General features: G+C 39.8%; 1 protein-coding gene across 4 annotated transcripts in view; it reads left to right on the forward strand.

Annotated features, from left to right (window-relative positions):
* Nucleotides 1-18,094, forward strand: part of EGFLAM (EGF like, fibronectin type III and laminin G domains) — a 149,250-nt gene that overhangs the window by 35,825 nt on the left and 95,331 nt on the right. For all 4 annotated transcript variants that reach the window (XM_015595313.2, XM_006919497.2, XM_015595314.1 and 1 more), the window contains exon 2: nt 17,965-18,074. In XM_015595313.2, the coding sequence (XP_015450799.1) occupies nt 17,965-18,074 (110 nt within the window). The remainder of the gene's footprint in view (nt 1-17,964; nt 18,075-18,094) is intronic.

The raw sequence follows: 18,094 nt of genomic DNA on the forward strand, positions 1-18,094 counted from the left end.
CGAATGCCCAGTTCAGGACATTAAATGTCCAAATAACAGGCATTTTGCAAAGGAAGAACAGGAAAGACAAAACAAAAACAAACAAACGAAAAAAAACAGAGGCAGCACTTAATCACCAGAGACTGGTGGGCATGGTTACCATGGCTGTCAGCAGAGGTGAACAGTAATGAGAACAGTCTATAACTTACAGAAGTCTGTGATGTTGCCTAGTTCATCATGGCATCCCTAGAACTGAAATAGATGAGCAACCTATTAAATTATTACTTGGTTTGTAAAGTCTAGGCCTAGTGAACAGAAATCTTATTTAAATCAACACAATTTTTTAAAAGGACAGTATCACTTTGAAGGGGCACCAAATTATTAATCAATCCACAGACCTAAGTTCAACATTTAGTGTCTTGATAATATCTGTTCTAAAACAATGGACCTGGCAGAGTGCACATTTTAGACCTAATGGCTTCTCGGTTTAGGCTATAGTCCTGGTTGTTGGTTGGCTGGCCTCTAGGCTCACAGGGAAGCCATGGCCTCTCCCCAGTGTGGATTGTTAAAGTTCAATATCCAGTGTTCAAGGCCATTTCACTGAATTGCAATTGATGCTATTATTGCTATTCTATAATTTATATTTTGTTTTCATGTAACTATTTATTCTGTTTACATACACACTGAAGTTACACTGCTGAATATATGACGCTTCTCAGACTAGTGAGAAAAATCACCTTGTAGTGGTCTGTTACACTGGCGATCCCCAGGGAGCCATGCGTCCCAAAGAATGCGCTTCTACAGTCCCTCTCCTGGAATCTGGGCTAGCCCTGTGATTTGCTTTAACCAGTAGAATGCAGAAGTGATGCGGAGCCAATTTCAGGCTTCAGCCTTATGCAGCCATGAAAGCTTCTGTTTTTTCTTACTTTGGGGAAAGCCAGCTGAATGTAGGAAGTCTGACAGCTCTAAGAGCACCAATGTAGCTACCACATGAAATGGCCACATGTGAGAGAATTGATAAGCTCAGCTGGCAGCATCAACCAAGAACCAAGACCCCGCGTCACCAACCCCAGCTGAGTTCCCAGCTAACAGCAGCACCAACACACCACCATGTGAATAAGCCAACTTGGATGGGGGTCCAGCAGCCCGGGTGGGGCCAACCCAGCTGACACTCTGTGGAGCACAGACAAGCTGTTTTCACCAAGCATGGTCCAGATTGAAGAATCATGAATAAATGAGTAATAAAGTTATTTCAAGCCATTACATTTTGGAGTTATTTATTATTCAGTAACAGATAGCTCTATTACTATTTTTGTTTATTTGTTTGTGTAGCTGTTGTACTTGGCACCTGGAGTAGCCCATGGGTCTGTGTTTATTCGGCTTCATTTTCTCATGCAACTATGAAAAAAATGCTGATTGTAGTTCTTTTTGCCGCTCTTTGCATATAATTCTCTGAGCAAAGATCTTTCTCTTTGGGTAGCTGTCTAAATGTTTCAAACTGCTCAGATATTCAAGGGACCATATACCTAAGAGTCTATGAATTTGCTGGTCAGGATTTTCTAATATTTTTAACCCCCAGAGTTACACTGTCCTCTGGCTTTTTTGTCCAGTCTGACCTGAGGGCTGGGTGTGGCCTCCCTTGACCTTGATGTTTTTCGGATCAGCTTTGACTCTTGGTCCTCAATTTGCTCTCAGTTTCTGGGGGATGCCTAGTCCATAGTTTTGCGTGGGAATGAATTAGTTTCTCAGAAAAAAAAAAAAATGTTAGAAAGATGTCCTCTTATCAATAAACAGACTTCTTCCTCTGTGTCTTTTTAAAGTAGTTTCTTTCAAACTCTGTGCCCTTTCACAACTGCTAAATACAAAAGGGCAGCCTGTATCATATAAAAGAGGCACAGCCAAAAAACTCTTGTTAACATTTGAAAATCAGCTGGCCCCACTCCTGCCCCTTTTATTCCATCCTCCTCAGGGATGGGGGGCCCTGCCCACCAACGAGGCCCCTCTCGGCACCCTCACAACTCTCTTTTCTCTTGGTAAAGCTGTGTGTCTTCTGCTCATGAGACCCTCCGCGTGCCGAGGGCTGAGTTGTACCAAGAGAAAAGAAGCTAGGTGACTTGGTGCAGCGGAAAAAGCATCAGTTTTGGAAGCAGGCAGATCAGGATAGGAATTCTCGCTCTGGAATTTCTGCAGTTACGTGACCTTAGGCAAGTTCCTTAAACACTCTTGAGTTACCTTATCCAAAAAACTATACTATTTAATGCTTACTATATAGGATTTCTCTAAGGTTTAAAGTGAAGTGTATTAAGAACCCAGAACATAGAGTAGATGATCAAATAAATAAATAAATAAAAACAAAAACAAAAACAAAACAAAAACTGGTAGCAATGATGAAGATGATGATGATTGATTCTAGAGAAGGCAGAGTCCTTAAATGCTGCTTTCTGTCAGGCCCACCTCACTCACCAAGGTAGATAGATAGAAGAGGATGGGGGAGAAGAAAGAATCTGAATGAAGAACCAAGATATTCCCTGGTTGGCTACTGAGTTGAGCAGGTTGGGTACTGGAAATAAAGACATTGTCTACTGGACCACAGTATGTGTTGGCCCTGACCATCTAGGGACCCAGCTGCGTGGTGGTAGCTGGCTAAGATTAGAATAGTGGTGTGTGTGCTAGAGCTGGGTCCTACCAGCTCACATGAGCCAATTATTAAATTTTCAAGAATTTTGCAAGCCAGCTGCTAAACACAGCCATTATAAAAGTTGACTTATGTAAGTTTACAATCAAATACTCTAAAGTCATCACCTTCTAATTGTTTACTATATTTTGTATTGTCTATATTTGTGAGATTCGTTACATCTAGTACGCATACTGCGAAAATAATGCAACATTTCCACTCAGCTTCGTGTTTAATTATATTACACTGATAACTTAAACTTGGCCATGGTGTGAGTATTCATACCACTACCAATTGGGGCATTTTAAAAACCTTGACCAGCACTGCACTGAGTCGAGACAAGCAAATAGTAATAGAAGCATTTCATTCTTCTGCAGCCCGCTACATGTTGGTTATATAAGCCATCACTAACACTACTAAAGGAGAAATGGAGGGGTAAGAAGTAGCAAGGTTTTGCTCCATCCCCAGTAGCCCGAGGTCTGGTCGCTTTGCCCTGTCCCGACCACTGTACTTATTGAGCCCAATGTAGCCCCACACTGAGAAGCCCACAGCCACCGAAGTGTGTATTCGGCGGTAGTTGAAGAACCACTTGGGGAACATGAATGACCTGAAGCCCTGCGTCACACACACTGGTTGTGCGTAACTCACAGTGAAGGCTGCAGCTGCACTTGCACAGCCGGTGGTCTGGGAATGCTTACCTCTCAGTCTTGCCTCGTGCTTACCCTTGCTCACCCCCCTCAGCCCTCCGATACAACGTGAAAAGGGGAGAAACCATCCACTTCCAGACAGTAAATACGATCTTTTGGGGAGCAGGTAAAGTCCAACCTGCCTTTCCCGTTAATGGATGCTAATAACCTGACACTACACAATATCACCAAATGCTACCACCTGGCATAAAGCTAGACTGCAGCATCAGCCATGACAGAGAGCTGGCTCAAATAAGCCATAATAGAGAATTCCAAGTTGCTAATACTATTCGGAGCCTCAAGCATTGAAAAATGTACAAGGAACCCACACAGCACGGGCACTAGACAGTATTTCTTACCTGGAACAAAAGTTAATTCTTATCTTTTAAAGTGTTTTAACAGATTTAGATGACCTTCTCCATATGCTTTTCTAGCTCTTATTTCTCCAAGTCCCCAAACAGTATAATCGTTCCTTTTTTCCATTTATTTGGGTCTCTGTTTTGCTCTAGGTGCTCTCTTCAGATTAGCAGAGCAGTTAAGAGCTATGGACTCTGGGGTCAGACAGTGGAGTTCAAATCCTGCTGTCACTTATTAGCTGCACAACTTTGTGCCACGGTTTCCTCATCTGTGAAATGAGAATGATAATGCCTACCGCATGGGATTATTGTCAGGATTAAATGAATTATACATATTATGTACTGAGTTAAATCATTCAGACCTTGTATGACATGTAAGGGCTAAAATGTGTCTGTTATAATTATTCTTTAATTATTTTCATATGAAACTATTCCACCCCACCCCTGTACAATTTCAATCTTCTGTCCTGCCTTCTTCATATTTTTTCCTTCTTCTCTAGGGATTTCTTTGTTTGAATGTAATAATTTAACCACTAAAAAGAGGAAAATTATCAATTTTTCCTACAGTCTCAGCATAAATTTAAGGTCATTATCATCTATCTTTCTGGTCTGCATTTGCAGACAATTTTCAAATGAAACGCAAGTTTGCAAATGTAGTACCATTGACTTTCCTGAAGATTTTAATCTTCTAGGCATTTTATCTGACATGCCCCTATTTAAACCAATTTGGCCAATGAACTCTCTCCTTCTTACAAATAACTGTTCACATGTGAAAACTACTGAGGAATGATATTCTCAGGGTGTCACTCTGTGCCAGAAAGTCTTGCGATGGCTTTCTGGGGTACACGGGGGAGACTCTTTCCAGAGGTGTCCAGATGTGGGGATTAGCATCTCCCCTTCCTGACTTTCCTACTGCCTCCCACTCCTACCCTGGCTCTGCCTGGCCACTTGCCTTTCTCTTTTCCACTCAGAACCATGGATTTGTTACTGACGACATTTTGTATGCAGAATCCATCTATCTTTTTTTTTTCGGTCTTTTTTTTTTTTAATGGAAGGAAGAATGGAAATCACGACATCTATAAAACGTTGTAATGCGCTTACACTCCCCTCCCTACCAAGAGTTTTATCAAATCATGAAGCGGGAGTAAAAGTTAGTAAGCACAGAACTTGCAAATGCTGAGAAAGGAATGCAAAAGAGGCAGAGAAACAGAAAGGAAGGATGACTACTAAAGGTCTTGGACAAATGACACACTGAGCGACTGAAAGCACACTCTCTTAACTAAAGACAAGGGGGCTGCAGAGGGCAAATGAGAAAAGTGTTGGAGCTGTGTGTATTAGTTATCTAATATGCAATTTGTCCAGTGATTAGGAATGGAGAAAGTATTCCAGAATCAGCATGCCTGAATTTATGTACAAGCTCCTTTCTTGCTAGTCCTGTAACCATGGTCATTTAACATTCTCAAAAGCCTCAGTTTTCTCATCTGTAAAATGGTATCCATAAGGTTATTGCAGTGGTTAAATAAATAATTGCTGTATAGTTTACAAGCACTGGCTTTGGAGTATCTGTTTTGGTTCGGATTTTGGCTCCATCACATACTCACTCATCAGCTGTGTGATTTTGGAAACGTCGCTCAATCTCTCTGTACCTCAGGTTCTTATCTGTAAAACAGGAATAATAATAACACCTAATGACAGCATACTAAATGGGATCAGTCGAGCCTGTTTGGCATCTAATATGTGTTAGATGTTATTCTTCTGCCTTTAGCGATAGGAGCTTCTGCCTTGATTTCGCAAAGTACTCCAGCATGGCACTTGATGAGGGAGTCAACACTTACTTATTATTTTCAATTATTAAGATGCTTATTTATTCTCATAAAACTAATGCTGCTCTTTCCAGAAAATTTCAATATATGGAAAAGTAGAAAGAAAAAATGAATTGTTTTGAGTCAATTACAATGAACTTTTGCTGATTTTTTCTCAGGGTTTTGCTCTGCACAATTTTGTGTTATGTGCACGCATTTTGTAGACTGCCTTGTTTACATAGTAGCCTATCAGAAGCGTTTCCCCATGTTATTAAGAAACGTATTAAGCATCACTTTAATAATTTTAATAATAGATCATTTATTATATTTATGCTACTAGATTTACTTAAACATTCTTTCCTGAACTCATGTTGTTTTTAATTTTTCAGTATTATAAATATATTGAGATGAACATGCTTGTGCATAAGATTTTTTTTTTTTTACCATAGCTGAGATGATAGCTTTTGGATAGATTATGAGAAGTACAAATACTAGGTCATATTAGTATACATTTAAGAATCCCCATACATTCCCCAGTTACATTTCAAAGAAGTTAAATCAAATAAAACTACAACCAAAATGTATAAAAACAAATCCTTTGTGGAACTGGGTTTTATCATTTTACAAAACTTGTTTTAATTTATAGGTAAGCAATGACCCTCAGGGCTGCAATAAGTTGTACTTCTTTAATATTCATGTGTTTTGAATACTTTTCTGTGTGTGTATTTTTAAACTTTATCTTTTTTAGTAACTTGGTGGTTCATACCCTTTGTCCATTTTTCTCTATAAACCATAACATGTTTCTGTTGTATTTTATAAGTATTCTTTGTATATTAAATGATAGTAATTTTTTTTCTGTATATAAATATTTGTCCCCAGCCTATATTTTATATTTGGTTGTTGTTTTGACAGGAAGAATTTTTTTTTTAAATTTGTTATGTACTCTCTTTATTTCCTACATGATTTCTTCTATTAACAAAAACTTTAAATATGCTGGGGTGAATGAGGGAGAATCTTCTTGTTTATGGCTTACAAATGTAAATATATCTAATTCTTTAATCTATCTGGAGTTAAAGTTATGTTGGTGTGTAGTATGAAGGTTAGAAATTGATTTTTTCTTCTAATTTGCTAAGCAACTGTCCTAATGTCATTTGTTGAATAATTCTTTCATTCCCCATTGATCCAAGATGCCTTTCTTATCATAAATTAAGTTTTATACATTCTAGGGCTATCTGCTCTTCTCTATTGATCTGACTGTTCATTTCTCTGCCAATACCATGGTGTTTTAATTATACTTGAGGGGTATTTTAAGTTCACTATTTCAAGAGAATGTCCAGCAGAGCCAGAACAATTATGTGAATGTGAGGATACGGGCAGTAGATACAAATGCCTAATAGTTTTGTTCTTCTTGCCCATCTTTGGGCCCTGAACAGGGTGATGAGTATTTGTTGAAAAGAGATACTCAGTGATGTAGACCCCTTGCCCATCTTTGGGCCCTGAACAAGTACAGGGTGATGGGTATTTGTTGAAAAGAGATACTCAGTGATGTAGACCTGTCTCTAAAAGGCCTCCCAGGCATTAGCTTCCCTGGACAGGGCCTAGATCGTTACTACTGTCATTTGCCTCTCTGGCTCTGCTTTTTCTGTGTTCCATGTGAATCCCCACTCCACCACCAAGGAATAGCATGTTTCTTCACATTATGGGAGGATGCTAATGTTCGTCTATAAAGGTTACCTGTTGGACTCAGGTGGGACCATGTGACATGTGACCATCTGATCAATAAAAGTGAGTGGTGGTGACATGTGTCACTACCAGGAATAAGCTTGAAGAGCCAGCACACGGTTCACCAGCCTCCAGACAGAGACTACTCCATAAGCCTGGGAGCCACAGTGAGGACAGCATGGAGGAGAGTTGCAGCCGACCCTTGGTGATTTTGGAGAATGAAAGATAAATTAATCCTTATTGTTGTAAGCCACTGTAGTTTGGGGATCATTTATTAGAGCAGCATGACCTAGCCTATCCTGGCTGATTGCAGGCATCAAAATATTTAACAATCAGTATAAGATGAGCATTGACTGATCAATATGGATACCGGCAAGGACACTGTGGAGGTACAGCCAGCATGATGGCCTTGTACTTCAGTCAAGTTTTATTGTCCAGTTCTTTAAAGTGACTTCGTATATCTAGAATCTCATTTACTAAGTATTGATTTTCTAACTTAGATTTTACAGTCCTTAGTGATTCCAGCCCCTCTTCTCTATTACCCATGGCATGGTTTGCTGTGCTGGACAATGGACAACTTCATATTTTATTGTTTTGACTATGTTTATCTTTTTTCTTCATTGAGATCATAAATTCTGATAGGCACGGTCAATGTTTGTGCCACTTCTGTTGCTTCCCAGGCTGTAGCACCGTCCTGGACCTTCCTTCCTTCATCCACACTTATGTATTTTATGTTTCCAAAGTCTATGTGTGAGATGCTCCTATTATAGTTTCTTAATTCATCATAAGACCTTATTGTTCCTAACTGAGCAGGCCTGCACAGATGATCTGGAACTAGAAGCATTAGAGGGTCGAAGGATATTGGCATTCTCTCCACCAAGAGAGAGTACTGTTAAGTCTAGTGATTGAAAGGCTTGGTTTCTGGAGTCCAACCGACCTGGATTCCTAGCTCTCTTATGAGATGTGTGACTGGGGCAAGTTATTTTATCCCTCTCAGATTCAGATTCCTCATCTGTAAAATGGGATTCTTTTTGAAGATTAGATGAGAAAATGTGGGTAACATACTTAAGCACAGAAGTGATTAAAGCAGTTATTTTTATTTTTATTTGCCTTTATTACTAGTATATCCTAGATGTCTTTGTGGGTTATCCTGTTCCTGGTTGGTTGGTTAAATTTGGCACTGAGCTCCATGCATTACTCCCCAAGGCTCAGGAGTTGTCCTCAGTTCATGGTCTGTCTCCATTACCTTGGAGTAGCTACTGAACCTCACTCTTTCTCAGATTCTTCACTCCTAAGATAGGACAACAGTAGTGCCTACCTCACAGAGTGTTATGAGGACTGAGGAGTTAATACATCCAAAGCCTTTAGAACTATATCTGACATACAATAAGCAGTCAATAAGTTTTCGCTATTGTTATTCTTCACTTCCACGTTTTTGTAAGTTTGGCAATTTTTATTGAATAGTAAGCATCCTCTCCATCTTGTAGTTCCATTGCATTCTGATGCCTTCCAAACCCATGTTTCCAGGACATGCAACTCACTACCCCTGTCCTTCCTTGAGACATACGATCCAATTCGGCTGCTCTCACTATTCCTCTTTTGGGGAATAACCTTGCCAGGTCAGTTTGCCCCCAACCCCAATCTTGGGCAACCAAATTTCCCCATTGTCTTATGTTACCATTTAAGATGTTATTAAGGGTGGAGTGCAAGGGAAGGTTTGCTGCTTTGGTCCAAGGGCAGAATAAGCAGGATATGCAGTTGATGTGATTTTGCCAGCAGTTACTGCCTCACGTAGTAAATCTGTTTGTTCCCATCAACATTCCAATGGTTCTCCCATCACATGATGCTGGAAGTAATGACAAACATCCATTTTGGAGTCAGAGAGGTCTGGAGTCAAACCCTGGCTACTCCATTTTCTAAGATCTTGAACATGTCAATAATTGTCTGTCCTCAGTTTCTTCATTTAAAAAACGGGTATAATGACAGCTACCTTGTACAGTTGTTGAAAGAATTAGAAATAGTAACTTATATAATGTTGGGCCAGTTGTGTGCAGCCAAGAGTTGCAGAAATCAGGGATCTAGCTAGGGATCGCCTTGTTAACCCATGAGCGGTTGAGGATGCAACTGCCTGGGGTGGAAATTTCATCCTCTCTACAAGCTTTGTGTCTGGCCTGGGGGTCTGTGTCTGCTAGAAAGAGGAACATTTCTCCTACTTGTCCAAACATGTCTTATGGTCTTGGGGGAGTGATGGAATGGACTCTCTTTGTAAAATGTTGATGAGTGCCAGGCTTCGAGATTGTGGCCAATAAATTATAGCTGTTATCATCCTTAACAAATTCATATGCCAAAACTATAAATCTACTGTCTTTAAAGTTTCCGGCATTTTGGGAAAAGGAAGGTGGTTGTTTTTGTTTCCATTTTTAAATGACTATTAATCTCTGTTCTCTGAAAAATAAGAAATTTTAAGCCTTTTTTTGGTGACATACAAACTTATTTAGCTTGTCGATCATTAAGCTAGCTTCATGTTCTACTAACCCAGTGGCTTTGCCAGAAAAGAGCCACAGGTGAAATCTTGGTAAAATGCTTCTCACTGCCATCCTGAAATTGCAAAGGCCATATTCCAGCCCAGCATAAGACAAAGGGGGAAGTTGCTCCCTAAGTCAAGTGTAGCCTAGACACCCCTTACCAGATGTGCTGGCATATGGTGCAGGGGCCAGGGATGGCAGGAAGAAACAGAAGAGAAACCTGACTCTGAGAATACAAGAAAGTGTAAGAGCCGCTTTCACCAATGAGATACTATGGCTGTTGGGATGATGTCAGCTTTTTGTTGTTGATTTGCAGGCTTGGGACAGTTGAGCTCCAGGAGGGAGGCAGCCTTGCCTGGTGAAAGGAGCCCTACTTGAGAGAAGAGGGTCTCCTGCTGGGATTATGACAAAAAAGGAGGGATCCACATTTTTTCTTCAGTAGTTTTACTTCTAGATTAATTTTAGATTTATAGAAGAGTTGTGGCCATAGTTTAGAGTTTCCATAACTCAGCTTCCCCTAATGTTAACAGCTTACATCGCCATGGTACATTTATCACAACTAAGATATTAACATTGGTACATGCTATTAATTAAAGGACAGTCCTTTTCAAATTTTATCAATTTTTTCCTGAATGACTTTTTTTTTATTCCAGGATCTAACCATCTTGAATTTTGTTGTCATATGTCCTTAGTCTCATTCAATCTGTATCAGATTCTTAGTCTTTCATTGCCTTTCATGACCTTGACACTTTTGAAGAATATTGGTAAGTTATTTTGTAGAGTGTCTTCAAAACAACAGACTGGGGCTGTGCATTTTTTGGCAGGAATACTAGATAAGTGAAGTCTAGTATTCACTTCTCATCAAATCAGGGGACAAATGACATCAACATGCTTCTCACTGGTGATGTTAACCTAGAACACTTAAAGTGGTGTCTGGTAGGTTTCTCCACTAAAGCTACCATTTCTCCCTTTTTTGTACTCTGTTTATTAGAAGCGAATCACTAAATTCAGCCCACAAGCAAAGTGGGGTGGAGGGAGTTAAGCTCCACCTCTCAGAGGAAGAAAAATCAAAGAATTTCTAGACACATGTTAAAATCACCACAGTAATTAGTATTTTTGATGAGATACTTTGAGGCTATGAAGATATTCTCTTTAGCAAAGCTTCCCCCACTAAAGTTTGCATCACCCATGGATTTTGCCTGTGACAATGATCACTGTGTGTTCTAATGGTGATTCTCTCTTTGCACATAAGGACACGCATTGTAGTCACAATAATCTGAAACGTTTGCTCATCAAGGAGTGAGCCTGAAAAATTACAGGGAGGGCCATGTTCCTTGAGGTCATCTAAGAGAACTTTACAGGAGGCTGGTGGTAGACATTATAACCTCTGGCCCTTAAAAGGACCTCTTCTTACATGGTTGTGGCTTCAGTCCTGTAGGATGGGCAGAATTAATATTAGGAACACATATTTTCTTGGCCCTTCCCCAGTGGCCCTTCCATGACTTCTTTGGAAAAGTGGCCCTGTTTTCTGCAGCAGACTGCCAACCCCAAGGATCTCTGGAATGAAGCATTCTCTTCAAACCTCAGACTGGACATGGCTCAAACCTGAGCCAGGTCTCAGCAGCTCTCTGATCTAAAGTAAATGGCCTCTGGTTCCAACCAAGACAGGGGTCTAGTGGTAAAGAAATGACCCACTCTTGCACTCATGATTTTTTTCTAGTGGCCCTTGCAGTATCTAGGGCACCTGGAAGAGCAAACTCAGGTTTGTGGCTACTTTGTGGCTACTTTGAGAATATTAACTTGAGACTGAACTAAGGTCATTGCATAGTGCTAGAGGAAGATAGGGATTTATTCGATCAGTATTTAGTCAACGAGAAAGCAAATATTTAAAGAATATCTACTATGTTCCAGAGGATATTTTAGGTGACAAGGGTAAAGGTGAATGCAAAAATCCCCACCCTCTTGGAACTTACATTCTATGGGGTATTGGGGGCAGCACAGAGAGTTGCATCTGGAATGAGAGAGAGAGAGGAATTAAAGATGTCCCCAGTTTGGGACTATGGGGAACATGGGAGAGGAGATTTGGAAGCCAAAGATAATGGCTTCAATCTGGAAAATTTGGAGTTTGGGGTGTGTGTGAGCCATCAAGGCTGAGACCAATTAGATAGGTGAAACTTACTTGGAAGGTGCATTTGGCTGGTGCCTGGGGACACTGTGGGAATGAATGAGATCACTTGGAAATGGGGCTCAGTCAGGGGCAGGTATAAATCAGGACTACCCGGGGAGTTCAGACAGATGTCCACATAATCATTTGAGCAATAACAATTCATTCAATAAGCTAACCATTAGATACAATGTTTTCTCCCCTTCTGTCCTGACAAATATACTTTCCTAATGATCTAGAAGACCAAGTTCAAATTTGGATTTCTCAGACTCCTTGAATTTCCACTTTGAAAAAAGGCAACATGTAGAAGTCTGGCCCCTGAGTCCTGGTCTGGTACACCCCTCTCTCTGTCCTTGCATGAAGGGTGCTCTGGTGTACACATGCAGACACTTTAGGCTGCAAGCCTAGCTCTGTCCACTATGAACAACAATCCATTGGCCACCTCTCCTACCGAGGGTGCACATGCCAGCTGCATGGTCCATTCTCAGAAGGATAGATACAGGGAAGAGGCCGCCAAGGACCTGGAAACAGACTTGAGACTCTCTGGGCAGAGAATCTGGAGTCTTGGGTATACAGGGAGTGGTCTACAGGTGGAGGGGTCCTGTACTCTCAGTAGATATGTCCTCTTGGCCTGAGATGCCACACTCCAGCCGTGGAGAGTGGTTGGCTCGAAATGGTGGATTACATTCCAGAATTATACTCTGGAGTGGTAGATGCTATTTTGGAATTATACATTGGAGTGGCGGATTCATAGAGAAGCACGGTTGTGATGTGAACACGACCCCCTACCCCCACAAAGAGAAGTTGGCAGGGCTCTGGAAAACACTTCATGCTGTTCCTCAGTGTCTGACAGTTTCTTGAATCCCCAGGTAACTAGAACAAACACTGCTCTGTGTCTTAAACCCACATTTTTACTGCTGCCTTGAAGGCATCACCTTGGAAGTGGCCCTAGTGGCAGATTTGTGGTTACATATTCATAGTGTTGCTTTAGTAATAATAGTTGGAGCAAACTTCAAAAAGATGGAAATAAGGTTTCTCTCCTATTCAGAATTTCCTGATTATTTTTAGTTAGTCTGAGCACTTTCCATTACATGAGTGAATATAGCTTGGTTCATTCCGTGAAAATCAAATAACTAAAAAGCTAGCAATGTATTTCTGTCACAAATGATATTTTTATTTGCATTTTGAAGTGTTTTTATGAATTGGATCACAAAACTAATTGAATCAGAGATGAATTTTGCTCAGGAAGTTGAAGTATTTTATGAAATAAAATTACCATAAGAAATTGACCTAATTATTCAGAGGTTTCTGATGCAAAAACCTAATACAGTTTTGAAAGCCCTCCAAAGAAGAAAGCCCAAGAATACAGCTCCCTCATGGCAAAGAAACATACTTTTTATTTATCTCTTAAGAAGTATAGCTTTTAGCTTACAAGAACAGAGCTTCAGGATATATTGTATAAATGCATTACACTAGTTTTAAAGGCTACAATGCTTCAAAACTAGCTTCCTATTGTGTAACATAGTTTTTCAGCATTGTAACCATTGTTGGTTAAATATGAGTTGTTTTTTTTTTTGTATTATCTGCTTAAATCTTGTCCACATGTAAGCAGCCTACGACTTTGATTTTTTTTTTTTTAATACTGAGGAAGCACTAGTATATTTTTATATTATAACATAAAATTCCAGAAGACCTGTTTGTTACAACCATTATCAAAACTTCTTTGCTTCATTAAGAATTTTTGGAAAGTGTAACTGGGGTTTGACTTATCCTGTCTAAAGATTATAGACTTTCTCCTGATGACTCAGAAATTGTAGAGATGTGAGGAAAGTTAGTTTCACTCTTGTCTTTCACTCAGGAGCTGGAAGAGATTTAGAGAATACTTTGATTGGCTCACCTCAGTTTGGACCACATACCAATGTCACCTTGTCTCCTAAGCTGACATCAGGCCATGTGTCAAAGACTCCCCCCAGTGGTTTCTCTGGCTTTTCTGAGTTCACCACACTTCCCTGCCCAGAATCTATCTCCAGCTGGGGGAGGGGAGGGCAGGCACTGGATGGCTAACTCCTGCCGTTAGCCTACCCCTCTCCATATATACATCAAATAATCATACAATCTATGTAAAAACAGCGTGCCTGCTCTGCAAACACAGCTTCAGACAGCCCCCAGCTGGAGACCTGTCTTATCCTCAAGGACACTTCAAACAAACACACAAGGAGAAAAGTGCTGTGCTCACCATGCAAATGTGCTTTAAGATCAGGTCTTTGGTGCTTCCTCCAATCAGATGGCCATTCATACACCCCTCCTACACAGAAGTTTTAAAGACACCAATCTTATGGCTCCAACAACTCTCATGTTGCATTGAACTGCTTTGCAGGAGAAAAAAACAGTTTTATTTAGTTTACTAAGGTGCAGGCTATGGAACCTGTGGGGAAGAAACTATATCTCTTAGGATTCAAAAGGCCAGAGAAATCATTGCGGATGTCTTGACAAATGGCAGATAGGTTCCACTACATGCACAGCTCTAAACAATTGGTAGTGCTGCTCCAGGCACTGGGTTGAAGAGGATTCTGAGGCCTTCGTGAATAGAAGAGGATAGATACCATGCGACCAATTTGGTGCTGAGGGTGACTTCCAGGTTTCTGGAAGTCATAGTGGATGATGATGCCATTTACCAGGGCAGGGATTACTGGAGGGGCTCAGGTTGAAAAGAAAGATGATGAATTCGGTTTTGACATGTTGACTTATCTGAACCCACATGTTGGGTACCTAGGCCTGCCCCTCTGAAAGAGAGGGTTGGGGCTGGAGAAACAGAGTGGGGAGCCACCTGCATGTACATAGTCGTAACTGGCAGGGATGAGAGCACCTAGGACAGGGCGTAGTGGGAACTGAGAACAGGAGGTTAGGCAGAATCACCAAGAGCACCAACGTTAAGAAATGGAAAGAAGAAGGACATCTCCACCTTGTTTCGCAGTGTCCCTGCCTTCTGTCCTATCGATAAGATCTTGCCTCAGCGGACTCTAGACCTCAGTTTCTTCCTCTGTAAAGTGGGAATACTGCCTTCCTCCTCTATCTCACATTGTTATGCGGATCAATTGACTTCTGGTGAAACAGGGCGGATTGAATAAACATTTTTACCGGTCCTTCAAAACCCCACTAAAATGCTTGTAAATTGGGGGAAAGAGCAGAACAAAAGGAAGCACAGAAGATGGCAGCAATGAAATTTTAGAAACTGAAATGCGCGTGGACAAGTGGCAATGGTTTAGGAACCAAAGAATGATGATTTCTAGGCTCACGATGAGGGGAAGATCAGAAGCTCGCTAATATTCGAATAGTGCTTTAAAATTTATAAAGGTCTTCAGTGACACCTCTCTTCCCTCAGATCGCTTTTTTTTTTTTTTTTAAAGAAAGAAATGTCCAGGTGGGAAATATTTGGGTGCATTCTATGGATAAACGACAGTTGATTCATTCCTTTACTGATGGACAGGTCATTTCCAGTAAAAATGAAGAAATGTGCAGATAAAATCAGTACATAAGTTGATGTGTGGATAAGATACTAGTATCAAGTGGTTGTTACCTCTGGAAGAGAGTAAAAAAGGGGAAAGGAATAGAGCATGGAGTTTAAGCTGTATTTTACCACCCCCCCCAATTAATTAATTAACTAATTTCCAGCCTTATTGAGATATCATTGACATATACACTTAAGTTTAAGACGTTCGATGTGATAATTCGATATGTGTATATATTGTGAAATGTGTGTGTGCTGATAACTTATAAGATCTACTCTCTTAGCAACTTTCAAGTATTCAGTACAGTACAGAGCCTCGAAATATATTCAACCACAAATACATTCAACCATTTTGTACCCTTTGACCACCTCCACCCATTCTTCTCCTCCTCACTGCTCCAAAACCACCAATCTACTCTTTGTTTCTATGAGTTTGTGTCTTTTTAGATTCCACATATAAGTGAGATCATACAGTATTTGTTTTTCTCTGTCTGTTTGATTTCACTTAGCATAATGCCCTCAGGCTTCATCCATGTTATTGCAAATCGCAGGATTTCTTCCTTCTTTATGGCTAAATCACATTTCATTATATATGTATGTGTGTATATATATACACACACATATATAAAAAATAATAAACATATATAACATCTTCCTCATTCATCCATTGGTGGACATTTAGTTTGTTTCCATATCTTGGCTATTATAGATAATGCTGCAATGAATATGGGGGTGCAGATATCTTTTCGAGCTAATGTTTTCATTTTCTTTGGATAAATACCCAGAAGTGGAATTACCGGATCGTGCGGCAGTTCTGTTTTTAATTGTTTGAGGAACTTCCATCCTCTTTCATAGCGGCTGCACCAATTTACTTTCCCACCAACAGTCCTCTGGGATCTTCTTTTCTCTGTATCCTTGTTAGCACTTCTTATCTCTTGCCTTTTTGATAAGAGCCATTCTTACAGGTGTGAGGTGACATCTCATTGTTGTTTTGATTTGCATTTCCTTGATAATTAGTGATGCTGAGCACCTTTTTCATGTACCAATTGGCCATTCGTATGTCTTCTTTGGGAAAATGTCTGTTCAGATCCTTTGCCCATTTTTAAATTAGATTTTTTTGTATTTTGCTATTTTCTATGAGTTCCTTTTACATTTTACATGGTTTGCAAATATTTCTCCTATTTTACTTCTTTTAAAATGATCTGAAAATGAAAATAAGAATAATAATTGTAGCATCAGATAAATGTTAGTAATTTTGAGAAAGAAAAAAATGTATCTTCCAATTGGTATGTGGAGACATGCTAGTAAGTCTATGGGAAGGCAGGATGCTCAGAGCATTGGGCTTCCACACCAGCTCTAGTTTAGAATCTTCACGAAAACATGAAACCAAGGCCCTGATCTTGGGTGCCTCACTCTTCCCCTAGATAGTGTGAGACCTGGCCTGGGCCATTTGCCCGTCATCATCACATCCTGTGAAGCCCTGTTGTGATGCCACTGTAGCTTCCATTATTATCACAATTCCAAGGGGACATAATTGTGAGACATAGTTTAAAATCAGAACTGTCCTAGGGAATCCAGGGTTTAAAATTATAAATATATATTTATTATATATAATGAATACGATAATAAAAATAAAAATTATATATCATATGTAAGTTAAAATTAAAATTATATAGGCATGCACACTAGTATTTTAAAAATTTGCGTGTAACCCAGAGGAGACATACAATGCTAAAATATTGACAGGATTCATTTCCGAATGGTGACATCATAATTTTTGTATTTTCTAAATTTTGGCAATCTGTGCATGTTTTTATAAACATAAAGTTTATTATTTATGAAAAAAATTATTTAAGGTAAATTTAAAATTATATAGGCATGCACACTAGTATTTTAAAAATTTGCGTGTAACCCAGAGGAGACATACAATGCTAAAATATTGACAGGATTCATTTCCGAATGGTGACATCATAATTTTTGTATTTTCTAAATTTTGGCAATCTGTGCATGTTTTTATAAACATAAAGTTTATTATTTATGAAAAAAATTATTTAAGGTAAATATACAATAAAATATTTGAAAATTTCTAACCCATTTTACACTAACTGTAGTTTGAAATGTGCAATAGGAATATGCTAGCTATATAAACAGACACATCTATATAACACATGTACAAAACATAGAGATGTTACATCTTGCTTTAATCCATTCCAAGTTCCAAGAGTCAAGTTGGAAGTTTTGATCCGTGGTACCCCAAAATTCCCTTTCCTGGTCTCTGAGGTATTAGAAGTTACAGAAGGGACTGAGGGCAACACCTGGGCCGATTTCCTTACCAGTGCCGGGTCGGAAGGGGATTGCAGAGTTCGGGTGAAGTCAGTTGACACAGGTTTGGCCTATCAGAGAGATGGTTGCGTTTCTGGCCTGTGGAATCATCTTTAAGTTTGCTCTTCATCTGTAAGCACCCTTTCTTATATCTCGTATAAGTATACTCAAGGTAGGATACATGGAGCTCCTAACAATCTCTTTTGTTTTGGCAAAAACAAAATAGGCAAGATGGGGCCTCCTCTCCATATCATGCTGGACGCATTGAACTGTACAGCTTTCAGCATCCAGTGGAAAATGCCGAGGCATCCTGGGCACCCCATCATTGGGTATACTGTGAGTACCTAGTCACGGGG

This window comes from Pteropus alecto, unplaced genomic scaffold, assembly GCF_000325575.1.
Source record: "Pteropus alecto unplaced genomic scaffold, ASM32557v1 scaffold338, whole genome shotgun sequence".
Classification (NCBI taxonomy): Eukaryota; Metazoa; Chordata; class Mammalia; order Chiroptera; family Pteropodidae; genus Pteropus; species Pteropus alecto.